General features: G+C 48.2%; 10 protein-coding genes across 10 annotated transcripts; 2 read left to right on the top strand and 8 right to left on the bottom strand.

Moving 5' to 3' along the window:
- Positions 1 to 3: 3 nt before the first annotated feature.
- N7469_011523 (AP-1 complex subunit gamma) lies at positions 4 to 2784 on the top strand (the record flags this gene model as incomplete). Its single annotated transcript, XM_056650428.1, has 5 exons — positions 4 to 13; positions 82 to 205; positions 265 to 453; positions 515 to 2636; positions 2689 to 2784. The coding sequence occupies 5 exons, from the start codon at positions 4 to 6 to the stop codon at positions 2782 to 2784; spliced, it is 2541 nt and encodes an 846-aa protein (XP_056495492.1).
- A 948-nt stretch (positions 2785 to 3732) lies between these two features.
- Positions 3733 to 5245, bottom strand: N7469_011522 (putative nucleotide-sugar transporter; the record flags this gene model as incomplete). The annotated part of the gene is made up of 4 exons (XM_056650427.1): positions 3733 to 4006; positions 4074 to 4928; positions 5023 to 5090; positions 5162 to 5245. The coding sequence occupies 4 exons, from the start codon at positions 5243 to 5245 to the stop codon at positions 3733 to 3735; spliced, it is 1281 nt and encodes a 426-aa protein (XP_056495491.1).
- Positions 5246 to 5728: 483 nt separating this feature from the next.
- Positions 5729 to 6196, bottom strand: N7469_011521 (uncharacterized protein; the record flags this gene model as incomplete). The annotated part of the gene is made up of 1 exon (XM_056650426.1): positions 5729 to 6196. One exon carries the CDS (start codon positions 6194 to 6196, stop codon positions 5729 to 5731), a length of 468 nt encoding a protein of 155 aa, XP_056495490.1.
- Positions 6197 to 6396: 200 nt separating this feature from the next.
- N7469_011520 (uncharacterized protein) lies at positions 6397 to 7196 on the bottom strand (the record flags this gene model as incomplete). The annotated part of the gene is made up of 2 exons (XM_056650425.1): positions 6397 to 6941; positions 6983 to 7196. 2 exons carry the CDS (start codon positions 7194 to 7196, stop codon positions 6397 to 6399), a joined length of 759 nt encoding a protein of 252 aa, XP_056495489.1.
- A 925-nt stretch (positions 7197 to 8121) lies between these two features.
- Positions 8122 to 9699, bottom strand: N7469_011519 (MIP/aquaporin family protein; the record flags this gene model as incomplete). The annotated part of the gene is made up of 4 exons (XM_056650424.1): positions 8122 to 8437; positions 8537 to 9078; positions 9200 to 9594; positions 9654 to 9699. 4 exons carry the CDS (start codon positions 9697 to 9699, stop codon positions 8122 to 8124), a joined length of 1299 nt encoding a protein of 432 aa, XP_056495488.1.
- Positions 9700 to 10622: 923 nt separating this feature from the next.
- On the bottom strand, positions 10623 to 12848 carry N7469_011518 (uncharacterized protein; the record flags this gene model as incomplete). Its single annotated transcript, XM_056650423.1, has 1 exon — positions 10623 to 12848. The coding sequence occupies one exon, from the start codon at positions 12846 to 12848 to the stop codon at positions 10623 to 10625; it is 2226 nt and encodes a 741-aa protein (XP_056495487.1).
- Position 12849: 1 nt separating this feature from the next.
- On the bottom strand, positions 12850 to 15464 carry N7469_011517 (uncharacterized protein; the record flags this gene model as incomplete). The annotated part of the gene is made up of 3 exons (XM_056650422.1): positions 15218 to 15464; positions 14995 to 15097; positions 12850 to 14832 (listed from the first exon to the last, which is right to left on the bottom strand). Exons 1-3 carry the CDS (start codon positions 15412 to 15414, stop codon positions 12850 to 12852), a joined length of 2283 nt encoding a protein of 760 aa, XP_056495486.1. The 5' UTR covers positions 15415 to 15464.
- A 1804-nt stretch (positions 15465 to 17268) lies between these two features.
- On the top strand, positions 17269 to 19389 carry N7469_011516 (LMBR1 domain-containing protein; the record flags this gene model as incomplete). Its single annotated transcript, XM_056650421.1, has 2 exons — positions 17269 to 17576; positions 17637 to 19389. The coding sequence occupies 2 exons, from the start codon at positions 17269 to 17271 to the stop codon at positions 19387 to 19389; spliced, it is 2061 nt and encodes a 686-aa protein (XP_056495485.1).
- Positions 19390 to 20080: 691 nt separating this feature from the next.
- Positions 20081 to 20740, bottom strand: N7469_011515 (histidine phosphatase family protein; the record flags this gene model as incomplete). Its single annotated transcript, XM_056650420.1, has 1 exon — positions 20081 to 20740. The coding sequence occupies one exon, from the start codon at positions 20738 to 20740 to the stop codon at positions 20081 to 20083; it is 660 nt and encodes a 219-aa protein (XP_056495484.1).
- A 325-nt stretch (positions 20741 to 21065) lies between these two features.
- On the bottom strand, positions 21066 to 23735 carry N7469_011514 (uncharacterized protein; the record flags this gene model as incomplete). The annotated part of the gene is made up of 6 exons (XM_056650419.1): positions 21066 to 21154; positions 21235 to 22104; positions 22161 to 22339; positions 22391 to 22479; positions 22576 to 23595; positions 23658 to 23735. The coding sequence occupies 6 exons, from the start codon at positions 23733 to 23735 to the stop codon at positions 21066 to 21068; spliced, it is 2325 nt and encodes a 774-aa protein (XP_056495483.1).
- Between the last annotated feature and the right edge of the window lie 669 nt (positions 23736 to 24404).

Below are 24404 nucleotides of genomic sequence, written 5' to 3'. Positions count from 1 at the left end.
GCCATGTCATCCCGTACGTTATTGCCCGCCGCCCCTCCTCCCCTGAAGCTACGAGGCTCTAATGCAGACATTCTCCAACAGTTAAGCAATTTATTCGAAATGTCCGCTCAGCCAAGACTATTGCCGATGAGCGGGCTGTCATTCAGAAAGAAAGTGCCGCCATTCGAGCCTCGTTTCGAGAAGAGAGGACCGACTCTGGTACTCGGTTCGTTGCATTACCTTCCTCCCTCCCCAATTGACAATCCACGTCTAATTGCGCCGCAGGAGGAACAATGTCGCCAAGCTTCTTTACTTATTCACTCTTGGAGAGCGGACTCACTTTGGTCAGATTGAATGTCTGAAGTTGCTCGCTTCACACCGATTCGCTGACAAGCGACTGGGATATCTGGGAACGATGTTACTGTTAGATGAGAACCAGGAGGTGCTAACACTTGTGACCAATTCCCTACAAAAGTGAGTTATTCCAAAGATACAGAGCCAAGTAATGGGGGTTCTCCATACTAACTCCGTCCAGTGACCTTGGTCACTCAAACCAGTATATTGTCGGTCTTGCCCTCTGCGCCCTCGGCAACATTGCTTCCATCGAAATGTCTCGTGATCTGTTTACCGAAGTCGAGAATCTCATGTCAACGGCAAACCCCTACATTCGACGCAAGGCGGCTATCTGTGCCATGCGGATATGTCGCAAGGTCCCCGATCTATACGAACACTTCCTCGAGAAGGCCAAGACGCTTCTCGGTGACAGAAACCACGGTGTCCTGATTTGTGGATTGACATTTGCGACGGACCTTTGCGAGGCGGAGGAGGAAGAGGAGGGCCCAGAGGGTGTCATTGAGATGTTCCGGCCGCTTGCCGGAGGTCTCGTGCGCGTTCTGAAGGGATTGACGACATCGGGCTACGCTCCGGAGCACGATGTGTCCGGTATCACGGATCCTTTCCTTCAGGTCAAGATCCTCCGTTTCTTGAGGGTATTGGGCCGAGGTGACGCGGCTACTAGTGAATTGATCAACGACATTCTCGCCCAGGTGGCAACCAACACCGACTCATCAAAGAACGTCGGAAACTCTATCCTCTATGAAGCCGTCCTCACTATCCTCGATATTGAAGCTGACTCGGGCCTGAGAGTACTGGGTGTTAATATCTTGGGTAAGTTCCTTTCGAACAAGGACAACAACATTCGTTACGTCGCTTTGAACACCCTGAATAAGGTTGTCGCAATTGAACCGAATGCGGTGCAAAGACATCGCAACACGATTTTGGAATGTCTGCGGGATCCTGATATTAGCATTCGCCGGCGAGCGCTCGATCTCAGCTTCATGTTGATCAACGAAGGCAATGTGCGCGTGCTGGTGCGGGAGCTTCTCGCTTTCCTTGAAGTCGCCGATAACGAATTCAAGCCTATCATGACAACTCAAATTGGTATTGCCGCTGACCGATTTGCGCCAAATAAGCGCTGGCACATGGACACTATCCTTCGCGTTCTCAAGCTGGCTGGGAACTACGTCAAGGAACAGATTCTCTCCTCTTTTGTCCGTCTAATCGCGACCACTGCCGAATTGCAGACATATGCCGTTCAGAAGCTCTATTCTTCCCTGAAAGAGGATATTTCGCAAGAAGGTCTGACCCTTGCGGCAACTTGGTCAATTGGTGAATATGCCGATAGTCTCTTGCAAGGTGGTCAGTACGAGGAGGAGGAACTAGTCAAGGAGGTCCGGGAAAGCGATATTGTTGACCTGTTTACAAATATCCTGAACAGCACCTATGCCTCCCAGATTGTGGTCGAGTACATCATTACCGCCTCTATGAAACTTACCGTGCGAATGTCAGATGCCTCGCAAATTGAGCGTTTACGTCGCTTCCTCAGCAGCCGAACTGCCGACCTGAGTGTCGAAATTCAACAGCGTGCCGTCGAATACACAAATCTCTTCGGATATGACCAAATTCGTCGCGGTGTTCTGGAGCGCATGCCCGCTCCTGAAATTCGCGAGGAACAACGCGTACTCGGTGCACCGGCAGCCAAGAAGCGACAGAGCAAGATTGTTCGCGGCAAATCTACCAAAACGGCCAAGCCCGCTGATCACGATTTGCTTCTTGATCTGATGGGTGGCTCTGACGCCCCTGTCACCAGCCCGACATCAAACGGCTCGAACACCGCCGATCTGCTGGCAGATATCCTTGGCGGAGACTCGGGCATGTCGTCTCCTGCTCCAACTTCTGCAACTCAAGGAAGCTCCAGCAAAAATGATATCATGGATCTTTTCGGCTCGAGTGGTGCCTCACCTGCTCCCCAATCGTCTCAGCAGTCTTCCTCTGGTCTTGACTTGCTAGGGGGTGGAATGGGTGCTTCGGCTCCCTCGCCTTCTGCCTCGCCTGCTCCTGTAGCAGCTTCGACTCCTGCTCACACCGCTTACAACAAGGAAGGCTTAGTGCTTGCTCTTCAAGTCCAGCGTAGCGGAGCTACTGCTCAAATAGTGGCGAAATTCCGCAACGAATCTAACTTCGATCACTTTTCCAACGTCGGCTTGCAAGCTGCCGTGCCAAAGAGCCAAAAGTTACAATTGAGCGCCATCAGCAAGGCTGACCTGGATGCCGGCGATGAAGGTGTTCAAACTCTGCGTGTGACAGCACTTAATGGGGTATGCTTTTCATTCCATTGTAACATTTATTCATAGCTAACTTCCTCGACAGGCTCTACCCCCCAAACTTCGTCTTCGTCTCCGAGTTACCTCTTCCCGGGACGGCGGTGACCCGGTCACCGACCAAGTGGACTGGTCCGAGCCATAAGCCCTCAGATATATAGGTCAATGTCTGGTTGTTGATCGTATTTAAGAAATGGGAATGTGAAAATAGAGCCCATAAAAGTCTGAGTTTTCTCCGGCATATGGACGTTTTTAATGCTTTTTCCACCTACTTTTTTTTACTCTCAAGCACAACAATCCTGCTCTATATACATCCTAGTACCTCCTACTATTTGTCTTCCTTTTTTCCTGGCCAAGCTATACGCCCTCATCTAGATTTTTATTTTACTTTTGGTTTCCTGTTGTTTTTTTTTTCCCTAGGAGGGTGAGGCCATTTTCATGTACATGTTTTGTTAGCAGATGATTAGTTAACTAGCGCATGAGCAAGAGAGCAGGTGTTGCATGGTGCAATCAATGTATTCAAACTTTTCGTCAGTTGAAGATGAGGCTCGATTTCCTGTGACTTGAGTTCATTACTGGTAGCCATGGTATTCATATTCAAGAGTAACTTTTTTAAAGTATACCCCAGTACTGTTCGTATGGCAATGAGGTCGTTCTACTTGCAGGTACTAGCTACGATAGGCTTTGATCTAGACTACACTCGGAGCTTACTCATTGAGTGGCTCTTGATGTTGCGTTTTTTATGGAAGGTTTCAATTCTGGCTATGCTGGTACTCCTACGAGATACCCAATTCGCAAGACTCAAGCATGAAATCCAATATTACTCAAAAACCGGAAATTTCAAGTCCACATCATTTGTGGCTCTTAAGAAAATTCAAGATGGAGAGTTAGATGTAGATGATTGTGTGTAAGAGTGAATGAGAAAACGCCAACACCGAGTGTAAAACGCAATAGCAGAATGCATGTATCATATCTAGAGGCCGCCAATGCCCAGAGTTCGGATTTGTATCAGTTCGTGACCTGCAGATAGAGTCTGAAGGAAAGTCATCAAAAAATATTTGTCAGAGCATGAGGCGACATGTCATATTATCTGTTAGATATGCTCGATTGGCTCCTCTGGGAGCAAAACCTCGCCTTCTCTTGCATTTGGGGGCAGGCAGGCTTTCAAAGGGGGTTGAATGATATCGTTGAAGAGGAATGTGCCATATACAAGAAGGCCGAACCCAACAACTTGGAGCCACTTGAAAGACTCCCAGCCCAAGCCTAATGAGACAATCCAGATGAAAAGAGTGCGGCATGTATCAATCGTGCTGCGCGAGGTAGCAGACACGGTCCGGGTAACAGACAGACCGAAAAAGTTGAAGCCACTATCTTATGCATCAGTAAAGCCATTTCTCGAATGATATAGAAGCAAATCAGCAGATTAGAACATACCCAATACTGATCATGATCAAGATACTTGAAACAGCCACCGCGCGGTTGCTGACCATCTGGTGTAAACCTTCCTTCATATCGAAGTAACCATGCTTGCCCGCAGCAGTACTTCCGACAACAGCATACATGATAAGCATTCCGACGAAGGTTACCGAGAAGCCGAAGATACCTTCCCATCCTACAACTTCGATAGGGTCCATCTCGTAGTTTTCCAGGATCCATTCCTCCAAAACGAACTGTGAAGCTGTGAAAATTTGTGCTGCTGCGATGAGCAGAACACCAATGATTGTTCGCACTGCCTCAGGGGTACCGGCAGTATTGGCAGAGACTCCATCATCTTGTGTAAGGTCATGGCCACTTTGATCACCGAAGAGTGCACCAGCAAGACCGACCAAGGCCACACCGAGAACTACCACGAAGAGAGCGCTCCACTGATACAGATAGAGTTTACGGCGGAGAAAAATCACGCTGAAAAGACCGACAAAAAGGACGAGCGCTCCTCGGGTCATTTGGTAGATACTGGCGGCAACAAAGAGCAAGCCGACGTTCATAAGAGTTGTGCCAGTGATATCGCAGACGGAGGGTGCAGCAAGGAGAAATATCCTCCAACCACATAGAGGGATTCGGCTCTCATCTTCGTTCACTGGCTTGATGTGTCTTTGGTCGGAAGGCCCGTCGAGTGTACGGTCCTCGTCGTCATCATCGAGGCCACCATCTTCGCCGCGTACTGGTCGGTATCCACCGGCAAGAAGAGGTGACTGATCCCCAGAGATGCGAGGAGAGATGTATTTTTTATAAAGAATAGAAAGACCTAGGACCAGCCAGCAGCCCATCTCGCCGATAAACATCTGCGCGCTATTCAAAAGAAGCAATTGTCAATCTTCCAGCTCCGACTCGAGTGATCGTGTTGCATGCTTGCCAGATGGCTCGACGGCTCGGCAGAACTTACGTCTGAATGACCGGTTGTTCAAATAGTTTGGGTTCATTGGTATCACAGTCGCGAACACATTGCATGTCCTGAAAGACACTCGTTAGCTGGAGGCTCCGGTCTTCATGGTCAGAGATGTACTCAAGGTTCCTAAACATACCTGGTACTTGTTCAGAATAGTATTGCATACCCCGGTCACGAGCATCATCGTGACCAGGAAGGGAATAAGAGCACGGCTCGCCATGGTTGTCCTTGTTACGAAGAACGAGGGGAGATGAGGAGGCGAGGTTTCAAGGTTGCTTTGGGGGGAAGACAAAGCGGAGAAGCTTATCAGTCACGTCGGACGATAAGAAAAGCAGCTGACGTGACCGCCTGAGGATCACCCGAGGCAGCCAATCAGAGGCAGTTAGGGCATACTTCGGGATTCCAGGGTCGTCATCAGCATTGGCAGTTACTAGGAGAGGGAGTATTAGAATGACTTGAAAGAATTTATTGATGAGTATGCATGATTGTTCATGGTTCATAGTCACTAGGAGACTAGTATATCGTCAATTTCCAAAGTAACATAGTATGATCCCGCTAATGACGACTCAAACAGAAGAGACGCCCCTAGTATAAACATGCCCCATTCATCTATTCTTCCCCAACACTAATTCCTCTTCTCCAAACCTCCACCGGCATCGGCCCGGGACTCAAATCCGTCGTTTCTCTCACAGGCGGGTCCCAATCAGGCGACGGCAAGGCAAATTCGAAGCGGCGGATCAAAGAGGCAACCAAAACCTGTCTGTTCCAAATAACTGATATTGCGACCAATGTATACCCGAGCACCAGTACTGAATGGGACGAAGTAAGGCTGTAAAGACTTGCCCTCTTCTCCTAGCCAGCGCTCAAGTTTGTATGAATCATGATCCTTGAAGACCGACTGCTGATGGTACACCATGTACGCCGACATACTGACCGAGGTATCACCCGCGATATAGTCATTCAGGATAGCTGTACCTTCAGCTGGAGTTCGACGAGGAAATCCAAAGATAACAGATGGAAGCATCCGGGGACTCTCATCAATACACGGGCGGAGGTAGGGTAAATGCTTGACTTTAGCATAGGGTGCAACGATCTCATCCTCATCAAGAACCTCACCTAACTCCTCTCGAAGTCGGGAAAGGCATTTGGGGTTCTTGAGAAGGAAGAACATCACGTTCCGTAACGGAGATGGCGGTGGTATCATGACCCGCATTCATCATGATATTAATCTCTGCAACGATCTCGCCCTATTCGAAATTATGCGGGGATCCATTCTTATCCTCCATCATCCCAGAGAAGAAGTCGTCCAGTTTCTCGCTGGCTAGATACCGGGTTCAGACGAGTCGTTGCGCGGTTATAGATGACACCGCCTCAGTCAGCACCATCCAAATTCCACATTCGTTGATAACCGAGGGAGAAAATCTTGCTGATACGTTTGAATTTTTTTAACCAATCATACGACCACATAAGTTGATACGAGACTCGACCCGTAGCACCATGACATTCGCGGAAGGAAACTTCCTTGACTGTTCCATCTTTGCTTTCAGATTTGACGAAATCTGATCCTTCATCCAGGAAGCCGAGATCTTCGCTAAGTCCAATATTCGCGATCGCAGCCGCAGCAAAAAGAACAGTCCATCTGCGATAGTCCACATTCAGATCCTCCTCGGACGGTAAGGTATTCGATGGCAGAGAAGTTGTGCACCGCTTATCGAAAGCCTTGATCAACTTACCACTGACGTCGGCGACTTTGAACTCCCATTCCTCCAGATTTTTAACCACGTAGGCACTGGACAGAACTTTTCTTTTGCGGGCGTGCTCCTTTTTGCCAACGACGTCGGCGAGGTGAGCATGAGTGCCTCCGGTCTCCGAGTAGAAGCGATCTTTAATGCAGTCTGTACCATGTCCATAGATATCTTTATCGCATTGGTATCTGAGTAAGAGATGGAATTTGGACCAATGCGTAGGACGGGGTGTTTCTTGTGGGCTTCGAAGAGGTTGCGAGAACGAAACCCTTTTTGTGCTTCGTAGACGAAAGGAAGATCATATATGCCCGACAGGGAATAGAAATTGTGATACTTTCGTAGGCCCTTCGTGTCGTAGAAATACTGGGCAACTGGAATTATCAGAAAGTAGAGGACGATGAAGGCCACCACTGCGGTAGCGTACATCTTGTCGAATGATACCCAGAACTTCTAAAATTAAACACAATCATTTCAAAAAAGTGAGGCTTGGGGATGCCTCTTTGATAAAGGCCTCATCAATATGCGGGGAAGTGTTGATTACTTAGTATATTTTTCTTATTCAAAATAGGTTTAACATATGCCATCGCCAATTTGGGCCACTCCTCGCCGAAGACAAAAGAGGAGATTTTCGCGGCGTGCTGAATAGAACAGGCGATGACATACAGCGGATCTTCTAGCATATCCCAGGCCAATGATTTATCTCGCGATACATTCTCTTTGCGTATCTGCACGTGTAACAATTGTATGTGGAAAATTTCGAGTCATCGGCGTATTAGGTTCACGTTGAAAATCCAGTAGTCGGCTGTGTCATCTGGGCGAACGCTGCAGAGGGACATTCATTTCTCGCATTTATGAATGGACAGCTTCCCTTCTCAAAGATATTTTAGTGTCAGCCCGTGTAAGTCAATGAGAAAACTCCTATCGAGCCAGGTTTTCCCTGATATGGAAGGACGCGGCGAATCAAACTCCAGAACAACTGAAAAGTATGACTTCACAGCCAATTATCAGATGCAGCACATGGGTCTGGTCACCTACCAAGGCAAGGCATTCCTTGATGAAGCAAATTGATTGCTTCCCTCTAAATAATTATGATCCAATTGCATTGACAGAAAATGCGGCGGTCCATTTCAAAACAGCTGTAGGCTGTAGGCTGGGCTACCCTGATCACTTGTGATAATGAAGACTGTTGAAACTAGAAAGGCTAAATTGGATATCTATGATACAATTATCTGATTTATCACATCATAAGGCAGTATCAGCGACATTAGTACTTCGAAGAATATACAAGTCATCTCGCTCTATTCGACAATAACCAACCCAACGTCTCAAATATAGCTAGGACAGCACCCCATTAGCTATTAGACCCCGAGATAGACTTTTCCAAGTCCCTGGTCCTCTTCTTAGGGCCGAGACCAAGTTTTTTTCGGAGATTGACCGTTCGCACACGGAGAGCCCTCTTCCGTCGTCGTGGTGGATAGTTAAGGGGACTTTCACCTCCAGTAAAGATGGCCAAATCATACATGAACGCCCCAAACAACGCACCACTAATATCAGCACACCAAGGACCCCATACCCACCATGCATGGTACTCTCGAAACAGTTGACCTCCCCATCCAGCCATAAGAGCAACGAGTCGAGGGCCAAAGTCTCTCGCACAGTTGAAACATCTAGCGGTGATCATTAGCTATGATAGAGATGCAAGTTTGGGCGGGGAGAAAGAAAGGAATGACAAGAACAAAAGAACAAAACACAAAAGGCAGACTTACCCTCCAGTATTATACCCCAAAGCAAGAACAACAATGGAAATAAGAATCCCCAAAATAAACGCCTGCATGCCGGCACCAGGTGGAGCATTCGTATCATCACCCAACGCAACAATGGCACCAAAAAGAATCGCACTTCCAAGAAACTCCGTAAAAAAGGCCGTAGCAGGATGAACAAAAGATTTCGGAGCCGTAATCATCGCCGTCGCCGCAACACTCGCATTCTGAGGTAACTTTGAAGTAGCAACGACTTCAAGAATCGCATCGTGATAAATCGCATATGAGATTCCACCGGCTGTTATAGCGCCTAGAAGTTGTGCGGCTATGTATTGAATGCATTTCCTTGCGGGAAATCCTCGGAATATGGACATTGCGATTGAAAATGCTGGGTTGAGATGTCCTCCTGATATACCACCTGTGATATAGATGGCTACCATGAATCCGAAGCCCCATGCTACGCTTTGTGAGGTGTAGGTCCCTGCTTGGCCTGAGGAAGTAAAGTTTGAGAGAGTTGCACAGAGACCGATTGTCATTGCCACGGTTGTCTGTGAATTGGTTAGATAGGTCGTACAAATTTTCGAGTTGAGGTTTCCGATGAATATCCAGAAATCGTGTCCGTTGCTTTACGTGAATAATGCAATGGACTTTGGTTAATTTGAAACTTACCCCGAGCCATTCAGCCAGTGGTTCTCGAAGAGCATGTCTGATTTTCGTCCAAGTATTAAAGAATTCATCGTCTGGTTTATCACTAGATTCGTTCACAGGCTGGCCATTCTCAATGCGCTGTTTATCCTCCTTTCGATCTTCAGGCAATGCACCATGCTGCATACCAGGTCGAACAATATGAGGTAGCGGCTGAGCCAAACTCCACGTCGGATTCTCATTGGGTTGTCCATATTGTGGATTATATTCCATATACTGGTCTCCAACATACGCATTACTAGCGGGATTATTTGCTCCAGGCCCCGCTAAACTGAATGCCGGATTATTACCTGCGCCTTCATTCTTGCTTCCGGCTTCTTGAGTCCCTTTGGCTGGTTCGTATTCCTGGTATTCATTGCCTGAAGGAGGCTAATTTAGTTAATTGAGCTTGATTGGATTTAGGGCTAGAGGGGCTTACCGCTAGCTCCCGCACCGGCTTGGCCTCCGGACTGAGACGAACTCATTGTAGCGATACAGGCCTGGAACACGCCAGGGAAGAGACAATTGAAACAGGGAAAAAAAAGAACAATGGGTTCTTCGGTCAGAGAAAGATGATCTTTGCAAATTTATGTGGAACTCAACACCTGTCAAAGCTGGCTTATGACCTTGGAAATTTACGTCACCACAAGAATTTGCATCATGAGTGGGCCCCATACACCCTGATTCTACAGAGAACCAATGGCTACGTACAGAGGTATGGGAGTTTAACTGAGTCTAAATTGCTAATTTGAGACTTCGGTCAGGAAGAATGATTGATCAAGATTATATAGAATTCAACGACGGGTAATCCGACCTGCAATGTCTACTGCCAGAGTATCAAACGGACAGATGTACCATCTAAATAGAATCTACATCTAATTGATGAAAAATATCATGAAACCTATTGTATTAACAACCAGGTAATATGCGATTTGCACACTAAAAACTAAACCCGCCTAATTCGGCGGCTCAGATAAATAGAAGTCCCATCTTTTTCCCACACAAACGCCATCGCTGGACCAGCTTGATGGGAATCACAAAAGAAACGAAATGAAAATGAAATAAGAATGAATCCGAATGGGACATCGCTAGAAACGAGGAAACGGACAAGAAAAAGGAAAAAGAAGAGCTAAAAAATGGGAAAAGAAAAACGGGAGTCCCGCGTTGAGTATGATACACACACTTCGCCCCTTGATGAATGAAATGAATGAGGAAAAAAAAAGAGAAATGAAAATGAAAGGGGGAAGTTGGGAGGAAAAGGAATGGACATGAGACGAAAAGAATCCCCATTGGTTACGCCGGATGAGCCGCCAGAATGAAAAAGAAAGAGGTTGTCATGATATCAGTCGATCTTCACATCACTACCGAGAGAAAGGAGAGACATTTCCATTATAGCACGGCCCTACCTTCATGCTGTAGGTGCAATTGGAAGAGGACCGAAGCTAGTGCTGTCCTTCTGCTGACGCTCTAGACTTTCCCAATCGACCTGTACACCGGGAATCAAGTCAGGGCCATCCTTGAGCAGAATTTCAGATGGAATATTCATCCAATCGGCTGTGGCCTGGGTTGTCTCCTCGTCCCAAGGCATCCAGTCAGCCCAGGTGACACCGTCCCTAACGTCCACCTTGGGATCCTCGTCTTTGGGTGTCAGAGTTGCTAAAGCAACATCCCATGAGTCAGGAGTATCTTCAGTTTGATCTTGGGTGAACATGTCCGTGTTCAAGAACTCATCGAACGCATCGTAACCATTTCCACGCCGCCTACATTCCGAGAAAAGAGGTGCAAAAGAGTCATGGACAGTGCCCAAAGACATCGGACAGTCGGCCCATGCATCCTTGAACTCGTCTTCGTTCACAACCTGCTTCTGAGAATCTTTACCGGGAGAGGGCTTGAGATTCTTGGCAGATTGGCTGGGCGTAAGTTGTTGGGCAGGTGTTGCTGGCGATGCGCCCTTGGTGCCAAGTTGGCTTGTGGCGCGAGCCATGGGCGTAGCATTAGCGGTGACTGGGGTGGCAAGACCATGCTTAGCGGGCGAGGCAATACTCGGTTTGTTGAGGTTGGACGCTGGGGCCGCCGTAACGTTCGGTTTGACCGGTTGACCACTCGCGTCCAAGCCCAAGCCCATCGAAACGCTGTCCAGATAAAACTGGAGAGGATCTTCAATATTGTCTTCTTCCGGCTGATGGTCCTCTTCAACATGCTGGTCTAGTGCAGCTTGAGTGGGGAAGCCTTGGAAATGGAACTGGCATTCGACAACACTGCACTTGAATGCACCAGCCAAAGCTGCAGCAGTTGTTTTCGCGTCGGCCACGGCCTGCTTGTACTTGGCAGCTGCAGCAGGCGCAGCACTAGATTGGACTGGCGAAGCATTTGGACCGGCATGAGATTGCTTGCGCTTTTTGGGTGGGGGTAATTTCAGCTTCTCGGGTACGAGAGCGCCGGGTCCATAGGCATGAGGCACTCCTGAAGGTGATGGTGCACCAAATGGCGCAGGAGGGTGCGTTACTGATTGGTTGGAATTGGAAGCCCGGCGAGCATTGAGAGCCTCTTCTTGTTGTTGCTGCAATTGTTGGAGATTGGACGCGTTCAATTGGGGCGTGCTGCCTTGGCTGGGTTGATTGGCACCTGTGGCGGCTTGCGCTTGATTGCCATTTGGCGCTCGAGCTTGATTCATTCGAACAATCATCACTTGGAAGAGCTTGCGAATGAAAAGGATGGCACCAGTCAAATAATCTGGAGTAATTGTAAATTGGTCGTTGACAACCCACTCTTGTGATGGCTTGAACTGCCGCATCAACTGAATGCGCATAGCGAGCAGATTTTTGATCTTCCTCTCTTGATCCTGCATCTTGGCGAAACCATGTAAAACTAGAACATCCAAGCGACCCAGTACGTCTAAGGAGTCTCGAAGTTGCTGGGTCATCACAGCTTTCTGATCCGGGGAAATAGGGACGGGCTGCGCCGGAGGCGCGTTCTTGGAAATCTCATTATAAGCTTCCATGATCTTGGGTGGAAGGTTATTGTTCCAAGCTTCTTCAGCCGCCGCCCTGTTGAGAATTGGCCCACGAAGTTGACTTTGCTGCTGGCGTCTCATATGCGCCTCAATTTGCAATCGCTGCTGAGGACTCATAGCAGCGAACTGCTCCTGTGAGAAAGGAGCCGGGGCTCTTTGTGTGTTCGTAGGAGTTGCAGTCGCTTGAGCCTGCTGCGCAACGGCTGCCGCCGCCGCTCCAGTATCATCCGTGCTTGGGCGTTTCTTAGAATTTTGCTTTGCAGCAGCCGCCTTAGGGCCTTTACCACCAGGGGCTCCTGCTTGAGATTTCGCCGCGGTTGAGGCCGGCGTTTCACCTCCTGTTGTCTGCGGCTGAGGCATACTAGGCTGTTTTGCTTGCTGAGTATTTTGAGGTACGGAAACCTGTGGCTGCGCAGGTGGTTGAGTCTGGCCAGGCGCCACGTTGGTGTTCATGTGTGCCTGGGCCTGAGCTCGTTGGTGAGCCGTTTGGATGAGAATTTGTCTCTGTCTGTTTCGTAGAATCTCGCGAATTTGATCATCTGAGTACTGCGGCGACTGGGGGCCAAGTCTTTGCCGGGCCATATGAATATCTTGGGCTGTAATTGGCCGCATGGGGGGCATGTTAGCAGTCTGCCCCCCCGGGGACGTTCTGCCCATTCTTTGCCTGTCCCTGAGGGCCTGTTTGGAATGGATTCGCCAATATGCCCTGGCCTTGAGCTTGTCCATTTTGGTCCTTTGCATGAACGCTGATGATCTGCGCAAAGTGAAGCTTCTGAAGTGTCATGAGTTTATTAAGATCGATTCCAGTTGAGGCTTGTGGACTCGATGCAACCCATTGCTTGAGCTGACCCCATGTTTTAATATGCTTCGGTACTTGTGAGTTATTGGTCAGAAGTGACTGGGGAAAAGTTGCCCGATCCATTTGATTGACTTGATCTGGATTCATCTCAATGCCAGTGTTCTGGGGTCGCAGCATCTGAAACCGAGACATGTCATTTTGTTGCGCCCGATGCATCTGCTGCTGAGGAGTCATTTGCTGGCCGTTGGGGAGCTGCTGCGGACCTGCGGCGTTCATGCCCTGTTGCATACTAATCGAGTTTCTCAGGCGAGGGTTGTTGCCCATTTGGCCATTGAAGATCCCTTGAGTCTGACCGGCTTGGGCCATATTTTGTGGAATTGGACCGGACTGCTGGGCACCATTGTTTTGTCGTTGCATGTTGTTTGCCAAAGCAGCGCGTCGCTGATTCAAGAGAAACGCATGCAGTTGCTCATTAGACATCGCATTAAGCTGCTCCTGGACTGCTTGAGGCAGATTAGGAGGTATCTGGGGTCGACCTTGCATCGTAGGCTGAGCGCCGCCGGGGACACCGCCAGGATGTTGTCCCATATTAGGCGTCCGCGATGGAGGGCGAGATTGATTGGGCATCTGAACGGGGGACATCTGACCAGGTGCCATCGGCTGGTTCAGTATATTCATGGCGGGACTTCCCTGGCCAATATGAGACTGTGCCTGTGTATTTTGGCCGGACATCGCCATCTGGGCCTTTTGGGCCGCCTGAGCTCGAGCCTGGGCCTGGGCCGCCGCCGCCTGTGCTTGCTGGGATTGTTGAGGTTGCTGATTCTGAAATTGCATCCTTCCTTGGGGACCGTTGGAACCTGTCTGCTGCACCTGTTGTGGATTGAACATCTGGGGTTCGACGCCTGCGCCGTTCATGTTCGCCTGACCATTTTGACCCATCTGCTGCTGAAACATGTTCTGCTGGTTATTAGGGAATGGCGCTTGATTCATCTGTGATGAACTGGCGGGAACCACCAGCTGACCGGCTTCCTGTGAACGCAGACCATCGGCTTGTTGGCCTTGGATATTTTCCACGTTGCCGATAAAGACATTAGGGTCAAGACCTTGACCGGGATTACCAGGAAATCCATTATTTCTCTGCAGGTTCATCATGCTTTGAAACATTTGTCTTTGATGTTGATTCATCATGGCGGGGTCCCCCATCATAGCACTGTTGGGATCTACGTTGGCATTCGGCGTGCGGCCCAGCTCTTTTGCGCGTTTGTGGCGTCGAAGTTGGTTAAGGGCCTGGGAGCGGAAAAAATATTGCATGGGCTCCATATTCTTGCGTGTGAGATATTGCCGTTGTTCCGGGTTCATATTCGAAAGATTTACTCTGATTTTCTCCATGTCCTCCTTCGACGTTTTAGCGAGCATTTGATTCGCGAGTCGGGTGACATGATCGTGCTCTTGCGGGGAGAGGTTATTAAGGTCATCTGGGAGAGCGGCGTTGCCGGGACGTTGTTGCGCCCGTTGTGCTTGCTGTTGCTGCTGTTGTTGTTGGAGCATCGCAGTTTGCTGTTGTTGGCGCTGTTGCATCATAGCTTGCTGATTCGGGTCATTCATGCCCATATTCACGGCCATTTGAGGCTGACCAGGCACGGGAGATGTCTGCATGCCGCGACCCATCTGAGGAGGTAATCCACCTTGCATTTGGTTTTGCATCCCACCTGCCATCATGCCACCTTGAATAGCGACCGCGGCTTGTCTCTGTCGGGTATCTTTAATATGGAGGAGTTTCTCGTTACATTCTTTTTCGTAGTCACTCTGCGAAAACACGGATGAAAGTCAGCCAGGGGCGCCCGCGAAAGTTTTGATGTCAAAGGTCGAGTGGGTAGTGCTTCGGCATGAGGGAAACGAGGGAGGAAACTCGATTGTGAAGAGCTGTAGATGAATGTGATTGGGAGAGGAACGCAAATAGGGACGAACCTTTTCAGTCGCCTTTTGAAAGGCTTTTTGTTCAAAGCTGACAGCCGCCTGGGCTGCTTGATTCAGATCAATGCGAGGCTGAATCAGACGGAGAGAGGTAATCCTGAAACGAGGGGGAAAAATCGGAAACGGTCAGCGAGGTGAACAAAGAAAGAAGAAATAGGCATATAAGGCCACCAGGACCCCCGACTTTCCATGGTTCATGAGTAGAAGACAAACATACATCTGATAGACATTCATGGCTCGAGTTTTGATGGGCACATCGGCCTTCCAACCCCCAAACGGGCCCTGATTCGCGAGAATCTGGGCAACATGGCTCATAATGAGTTGAGCACCCTCCTTGTTTTGTTGCGGTGGCATATTCGGTTTGACGACCCCGGGCATGCCCCCGCCAGGGTTGGGAAACTGGGCGGGATTCATGACAGAGGCCCCATCAATGGGGAGGGAACAAACCGCGAAGGTTCTTTGTGGTCAGCATTCGCTGGATGCGCCACGTTACGAAGGTCGGGGGAAAACGAGGGGTTGGACAGGAAGGGTGGAATAATACCAGAAGGCAAATGAGAAGCGACGGAAGAAGATCGAGAGAAAAGCGGAGGAGAAAAAAATAATAAACAGACAATAGAAAAAAGACAAAATGAAGAAGAGGAAGAAGATTTACAACGGCGCGTTGCGAACGATGCAGGGTCGGAATCCTTCAAGGTCGCAGATCGGCGGGAAAAAAAAGGACGGCCAGTGCTGGTGTGGAACCGATGGTGAGTCGAGGCGATCAGGGAGGGTGGGGATGAATTCAAAATGGCCCAAACGGAGGGCTAGAGGGGAAAAGAGCAACGAGCGACCACCACGGTGGAAAAGCAAGGCGTTCGGGCAGCAGCGTCAATTGGATGCAATTCGCTGACGAAAGCCTGGGTGTGGCTTGGAGCGAATGACGGCGACGGGCGCAATTGTAGGGGTGGATGAGATCCGTGACAGGGATGCTGCAGCTTGTCAAGTCGCACCGAGCGGGTTTGTGGCGGCCGTGAGAGAGGCAGAAGCAGAAATTTGGGGGAGAAGAAGGAGAAGAATGGTCGAGAATGGGGCAGATGAGAGAAAGAGAAGAGAGGAGACGAGAAGATCAGAGTAGGAAGACTAGCCGAATTGTATGGGAAGTGTAACTCTGTAGGATGATTATACACCCAACAGGATTGAAAGTGGGGAGATGAAGAATGGAAAGATGGGACAACCCGCACAGGGATGGTGTTTCAAGGTGCACAGGTCTCTTCTCTCTTGTCTCGTGGAGGGGTGGAAAATGAAGTGGAAGAGGTGAAATGGTGGAGAAGAGGAGGGAGAGGAGGCAGAAATGAAGAGAGGAAGAGATGGAGGGGGATAAGGAATAGAGAAGGAGAGAAGTCGAAGTATTGTCCGGATGACCAGTGCAATGAATTGAACACTGTAATTCCCAATTCCCAAAGGTCCAGTGAATGCAAAAAGCAAAGGGGAAAATGAAGCTGAAAGATGGTCAGGCTTCGTCAGGAACTCTTCTCGATGCGGCGAGATCACGCGGAACCCGTGACTTACATTCAAAGTTATATCTTTCAGTATTTCAGTATGAATTCGATTATATACTAATAAATCGTTAGAATATAGTAGAATATAATATAGTATAGTCTACTGTAGTTAGTTACCTCGTCTCATCCCCAGTATACTGTATTCTATGTACAGTACCCTACTTTCGCCTCAAGCGTCGTCATAAATGTGGATCTCGTTTCACGCCCCAGACATGAGCATGAGGTTATACTTCTGCGCTGGGAATACGCTATAGTTTAATACATATAGAGTCTACACGTGTGCACAAAAACTAATATTAAAGAGTCATATCTGATTCTACTTTTTAATTATACTAACCACCAGTAGATCTCTATACCTGGAATATATACTGTACTGTACATGTATATTAATTCAACATGTCAGCCCCATCGATCGACACTTGATGGTCCTGGCCTGATCCGGCCATGCCTATTGGCCCCTAACATTGGCCAGATGTACCCAGTACCTTACTTTACTACCACCTACCCACACACTATTAAGTACATTCTACCTTCTATCGATCTTAAGTCAGCCACTCCCCTGGAAACGTCAACTTGTTTCTATATTCGATTCTTCTGCCTCGTCATCCTTTCTCTCTCTCTCTCTCTCTCTCTCCTTCTCATCTTCTCTCCTCCCACTATTCCCACGCCATGAGAAACGGTTGAATTTGGTCTCATTTCTATTTGTTCTGAATATTGTCCCCCTGCTATCATGATTTCCGTCTCTCTGCCGACCGTCTCGGTCGGCTCCAACATCTTCTTCGCGCTCGCCCTATGTCTTATCTCTATTCTCGTCCTCTTCCTCCTGCGCCGCTTCTTGACTCTTCGTGCCACTCCCGCATACTTGATACTTCCGATCTTCTTTGCTCTCGCCCTCCCAGCCAGCGTCGTTCTGCTTGTACCCATTGATTTGGCCTCGAGCTCCCGCGATGGGAGCGGGGCCAAGGCTATCTGGTTACCGGATCGCGTGGTTCTCGTTTGTTGGCGCATTGCCTACTGGTTGATCTTCGTACTCACCTGGTGCGTAGGGGAAAAAAATGATCTGCTGTAAATTTTGAACTAACCAATTGATAACTCTAGGGCCATCCTTCCTCTCCTCGGTGAATATGTCGACTCTGGATACCGTGAGCCCAAAGCCCGCATCATGTACTCCCTCCGCTCGAATGCTCGATACCAATTGACTGTTCTGAGCTGTGCGCTAGTCGGTCTGGTCTATGTGTCTATCTCCAATGGCTTTGATTTCAGGTCCATTAAGGGTCTTATCATGGCATTGGCTTATGTCTGGGGTCTCGTGCTCGCGATCTACCTGATGGGTCATGGTCTAGTCGCCATCCCACGCAATCTCTTCCGTAATGCCAATGTCAGCGGCCGGCTACGACGCATTCAAGTACATGCTCCGAAAGTGCACGACCGTCTGATGGATGCGGTCAATGAGTTGGAAAGCCTCAATGCTCAAGTTGCTCAACTCCAAAAGCGCAAAACCGGAACTGCTCGCGATTTCCAGGAATGGATTGAAGATCTCTCTGAAAACCCCGGGGCTGATGATGTCCGCGCTCCTATCCTCGAATCTACCGAAACCTCCGGCACTGTGCCTTCGGTCATCACCGAACGTTACCTGGCTGATATGACGAGACGCCTGCAGCGCGCCCGACACATGAAGGCGCGCTTCGTGGATGAGTGGGATCGTCTAGTTCAGTCCGCCTCAGACCTTCAAGCTATTATCAATTCCGCCGCCTCGAAAAAACTCGACTTTGGTGCTGCCCCTCGTCGCTCAACTTGTTTGCCTCGTGTGAAGTTTCTGACTCCCTATATGCGCTATCACGTTTATTCCAACGTCATTCCGACCCTTAGACTCGCCTTTGGAGCTTTCTTTGCTGTGGTATCGGGTTGCATTGTCTGGTCTGAGTTGATCAAGTCATTGGCGCCACAATTCTCAGCAATCACGTTGACAGTGGTCCCGGGTTGGAAGGATGAGAAACCAGTTGGATTTGGCAGCCAAGTCACTGCGTCCGCTTGGCTATTATATATGTGTTCTGCCGCACTTGTTGGTGTCAATGATGCGAAGGTTTGGGGTAATCGTGCTCTTGTTCGCCGTAACACCTACGGCGAGAGTGCATGTTGGTACGCCAGCTTGGTGGCTCGACTAACTGTCCCCATCGCATACAACTTCTTGACTTTCTTACCGAAAGATTTCCGTCGGAGCACCACATTTTATGAGTTCCTTGGCCAACTCATTAACCTCACCCCTCTGGGTAAGGGATTCGACTTTATCTTCCCTATCTTCATCCTCCTGCCTGTCTGCGCGACCCTATTTAACCTCTACGGTCGCATCAAGAAGGTCTTTGGTTTCGGCCTTTCCGACGAGGAAGATCTTCAGGATATCGAAAATAACCCATCCGGCTATGGCCTCGGTGGCTGGCGCGAAGGCCGTGATCTGATCGAGCGTGAAATGAACGGATTCGGTTCTTTGGCCGTATCTTCCCGTGGTGCTCGATCCACTTGGGCATCAGACCGCAGCGACGATGGTGCCAACGGGTCATCCCGATTGCGTGTACCCGCCGCCGAGGGCTCTCGATCTCCCCGACCTGTCTCATCACAAAGGCCTATGACGGCTCCTCAAGTCATTGACAATGAGGAAGAGGAAGACGAAAACTTCTTCCAGTCGTTCGCCCACCGTGTGCGGAACACTTTTGAAACTGCCAATACACCCACATGGTTTGAAAATGCTCGTCTCCCGCGGTGGATGTCGGGCGATAACAACAACACTGAAGAAGGTGGAGTCACGAGGTTATTCGGAGGCAGTGCTGTCCCTGGTCGACTGAGACTAGGCTAAGTCATTTCTTTGTATTGTATACCGCGGTGTTTGGGTTTGTTCTTTTTTTTTTTCTTCGCTGCTGGACAGCTAATATAGAACCCACCTTGTACATATCATCTTTCCTATCCATATTCAAATAAATCAAGTATACAAATCAGTCTGATATGATAGTACTAAGTGTAATCCATCCCGTTGTCTATTACCAAAGTTCCCACTGATTCGTCTCAGCGTCGACATGGAGCGTACGTAAGTAACATTGAGCATTGGCTAGCATCTCTGGTCTCTGAGCTTTTCTACTCCCTTGCATACATAAAAGCTGAACTAACGTGCCATGGCTGCAGGTGGCTGCAAGTAATAAAACGCCCGCAGTCCCTTGCATTCGCGACGTGCAACCCGGTTTTGGACACGGCTATTTAATGCAGGTCTTATTCCAGACCGACTGAACTGGTCAGATCCCAAACGATGCAGCAATGAGTGACTATTCTCTGTAGAAACACTTGACCTGCGAATGATTCTGGGTTTCTGGCAAAAGGGTATATTATTGTATTGGGTACGACCACATATACTCCGAAGTATATCGTTGAAATACCCTAATTTGACAAAGCTTGAGGCTGTCAATTGGAAGATATAGCACTGGCATACGAACACATATTTTAGTTGACTCGAATTCTATTCAATTTATTAGACTAATGTAGTCTCACATCTTACTCTAAATAGGTCTAGCAACAATCCTCCCATCCCCATCAAATCTCATGAAAAATGACCGCCATCTAGCATTCGGTATACCCTCCCGATGACCAGAGATATACTTCAAGAAACCCCCATGACTAACAACCACAATATCCTCACGACAAGTACCCTCCAACCTCCTAAATGCTCTGAAAAGTAATCCCTGCACCCGTTCTCCACGCTTCTCCACGCTCTCCCCATCAGATGCGTATTTCCCTTCCTTGTCCGGATAAATATCGTCACCAAGATCCATTTCCGACCATGGAAGACCCGGAAATTCGGCTTGTAGACATTCTACCGCTGAACCTGTATCACAGGGTCTGGATGAGTGTGCTTGGATCTCCGGCTCCAGGGATAATTGTGCACTTCCACTTGTTGAGGATGGTTGTTTCGGTAGATGGTTCATGTTGTGATATTTTCCATCCAGACAGTTTGAAAATCCAATTATGGCTGTTTGAAGAGTTCGTCGTAAAGGTGATGCTATCACCAGTCCCACATTTCGATGATAGGGGAAATCTTCGTTCAATTTAATTGATTGCTGAATTCCCTTGGATGTCAAGGGCGGGTCTAGAATTGTTGTGTTGTGGTTTGGATTATGGATTGCTTCGCCGTGGCGGACGAGATGGAGGCGAAAGACCATGATGTTTAAGTTGATTTGCTAATGTTGTGGTAGAAAATACTACAGAGATTTAATGTACACAGATTTTTATATATAGATTTTAGGCAAACATCAATTTTATTGTGATTTATCTTTTTCCCGGAAAATTGTATAGTAGTTGTGTAGTTATTGATTTGGTGGATCTCACGAATTGTTATGGCCGAGTTACTCAAAGGAGAAATCTGGGCCGAAGTACACACGTCTGATTTTCAAGGATCATTCTGGATATGGATACCTGATAGGAATTGCGGATTGTGGAATATCCTAGAAATTTGCGAAAATGAACTTCAATTTCCTTAGCCATACCTCAAATGCTCGTTCGATCTGGTTGTTTGTAATTCTCGTTCCTTGTCACAGCTAGGAAGGTGAGAGACCACAACTGTCGGATATTGGATTCTGGAGAGTATTAGTACAAGTCAGAAAGTATGAAATCAGAATTGAAGGGGAAGAGAAAAAAAAGAATGCATTGGACATACCAGTCTGACCACCAACTCCAGGTGGAGCAGGCAATACGCCCAGAGGCGTAACCTGGAACGAACCATTCCGATAAACCCAAGACCAGACCTCTGCCGACAGCTGATCTTTGTTCTTCTCAATCGAATCCCAGAGAGTATTGTAAGCCGCGCGCACGTTAGAATAGACACTATCATTGGTGCAAAACTCTGGGGTAGGCATAACAGCCTTGCGCTCCTGTCGTCCCGCAGATCGTAAGGATCGCGAGCTGACAGAGAAATTCGAAGTAACTTCGCATCGCCCTAACTGAAGTTCCAAGCCTCTAGCCATCATTGCTAGCTGCCATGACCATATCACTGTGCCGTGGTAGGCTCCAGTCGTAAAGTTCCGCGCGTACACAGGATCGTTACCGAATGCAGGGTTCGCAACGATCATACTGGCATCAGTCATTAAGCCAGCTGGAAAAGTCCGACGTATATTTGTCGCGGAGTTGTTCAAGAATGTAGTTAGCTGGTCATCATTCGTAGTATTGAGAAGGAAATGACGGAAGCAATCATCCGTGTTCATGACCTCCACTTTAGACAGGTTGTTACTTCCATCGAGGGCAACGGCATGAAACTTGACATCTGCATCAATAGTAGAAGCTTGATTCGGTCCCGCAAAATGCTCTTTGGCATAGGATGTGACGAGAGCCTTGGCCTTCGACTTTGGAATAGTCACGCTGAAGAAATCCAGTGTCTTATCTTCCCATACTTTCGCGTATTTGTCTGCGATGGAGCCCCATTGCTTCTTTTGCGGGAATATACCAGCCCGTGAAAGTGCCCCAATAGATCGGAGACCTGCTGGAACAAGAGCTGTGTTGACGTCGTAGGGTATGCGGCCTCCGCCAAGTCCTGGGCGGAAACATGTCAACGAGCATTCGGCTTTCTAAACGGAAGAATCGACTTACCATAAGTGCTATCTCTCCATTCACCCACGACTTGGCCCTCCTGGAGGCGGATGAGATTTTCCTTTGTCTGGTTGTGAACGAAAGGGCCAGCAAGACGCATAATCCTTTCCGCATTAGTCAGAGCTAATTCACCCCATGTCAGGTTCTTGTTTGCTGGGTTTACTGCGCCTGCAGTGGTACTAATTGAGAGCTTAGAATTGCTGTTGAATCAATAACATTGGGTTACTCACTTGAGAAACTTCGCAGCTCTTTTTCGGCCAATTGGGTTTTCCACCAAGTAGCGCTGCATCAAGACAGGAAGATAGTAATCTGAATCGATCTATCAAGCCATGTTAGTTCATTATTGTGAGAATGATTTTCTAGGTTAAACCTACCATATGATAGTCACAACCCATAGCACTGCCACTTATATTACTCTGTTTGTTGGTCCAAGTTGCGTAATCCCTGTGCCGAAGTTAGAAGACCAATCTGAATTTGGTTTAAATGATACTACCGACCCAATGGTTTCTTCGTGGCAAACAGTTCCATCCGTTCGATTGACTCTCTCAAGAACAGCACCGATGACAGCTTCAATAGCACTGCCTTCACCATTACTCAAAACAGGCTCAAGTAATAAGGTCGCAATCATTGAGTCACGACCAAAGTACGTCAGAAAGCGCCACGCCCCAGCGAGAAGCTTTTCCGAGTATGAGAGGAAGGAAAGCGCGCTTGTTTGGCCCGACATTGAAGTAGTTAGGTGGCTTGAAGCATTGTTGAGCACTGCGGTGGGCTTGAGCTGCGTGAGCTGCGGGTAGTTGATTGTAGCTGAGAAGAGATAATCACCCGCCTCAAAGCTAACAGTACGATTATCCAGTGACATGCCTTTCCCACCGCTTGAAGTAGATTTGCTTCGAGGCTGAAATCTCAGAGTTGTCGTTGTGGTGTTGTCAAGCCAGGTACGCTGTAGTAGGATGCTGCCATCGTCCGACGAAGAGAACTTAACGGCATCCTGAATTTCCGGATAGAGAAGACTAGGACCCTCGACGAAATCGCGGATTGTACGGATACTTCCCAAGATAGGGACTGTAAGCCTTGCAGAGGAATTAAAGCGTATTACACCTTCCACTCCAACGTGAGGTGATCCGCTGGATGATGCATTGTAGACCGGGGATAGTGGGTGAGAGTCAGTAGAATTGACGAGTTGAATTGACAATGTACCGTTGCCCCCTTCCTGCGGTTCAAAAAAAGTGCAGACACCACTGTCACCAGCAGGCCATGCTATGATCATACGTGGTCCAATGATAGAGAGATTGCTATCAGGGAGTGGACTTGTGATGACAGCCTGAGTTGCGACATTACAGTCTGAGTAGAAGTAATTTTCGTAAGGTGGGTCACTAAGTGACAATCTCGATGGTGGATTAGGGCATTTAGGAGCACTAGACTGAGATTTATTATCCTGGTGTATCTTTCATTAGATCTAAAGTGAAGTCGTTGAAGGTTTGATGAATTGCCACTTACTGCATCATCACTTTCCGCCGTCGCCCTGACGGATGCACCAAGCGCACCGAGTAGGTGCAAGACCGAAAGAAACTTCATATTCTTGTCTGCGTAATTATTGTCCTTGAGTAGCTAGAAGGTGTATTTATATAGGTATCAATCTGCTATGTTGCATTCTTGTAGATTGTAGACCTTCCTGAAGGGGTTGAGATAGACAGGAGTGGGTCTTCTGCCCATGGGGTTTGTGGAGATGATTCAATCTGAAAGGTTGACACTTCCGATATTTCTCCGTGCATAAGATTGCTCGTAACTACAGATATCCCCGAGATCGGCTTTGACGTTTCTAGATCTGAGAGAAGAGGGCTCGGTGCTCTCTTGCGTCAACTTGAAATGGATAGTTAGGTTAGGATTAATGGGAGGGTATGTCTGATGCTCTACTGGCATTTGTCATCATAGTAAGACATTCTGATAGATCGATTCTTCAAAGTTAGTTTCGAACCTTGAGACAGACTTATTGATGTCCGGTTGTACAAAAAGATGACAAAAGCGAGTTGTGTATGGTATGGTCGATAGAGAAGAACGGTCATTGGCTAAACGAGAAGATGATGTAGTACATGTCACGTGATATACAACATATACAACACTCGGGGTATATGTGCATCAACTTGAAGCATTTAACCAAATTGAATAAGAAGACGTACATAAATATGAATCAAAATACCATCCGAGTGGCTACATGTGCAGAGTCCGCAATATCGAACGTACAAG

The sequence above is a fragment of the Penicillium citrinum genome (assembly GCF_028827155.1).
Source record: "Penicillium citrinum strain IBT 23319 chromosome Unknown utg000010l:1.0-1229701.0:1.0-1230130.0, whole genome shotgun sequence".
Lineage (NCBI taxonomy): Eukaryota > Fungi > Ascomycota > Eurotiomycetes > Eurotiales > Aspergillaceae > Penicillium > Penicillium citrinum.
Note: the sequence above shows the minus strand (reverse complement) of the source record. Positions and strands in the feature narration are given on the sequence as shown.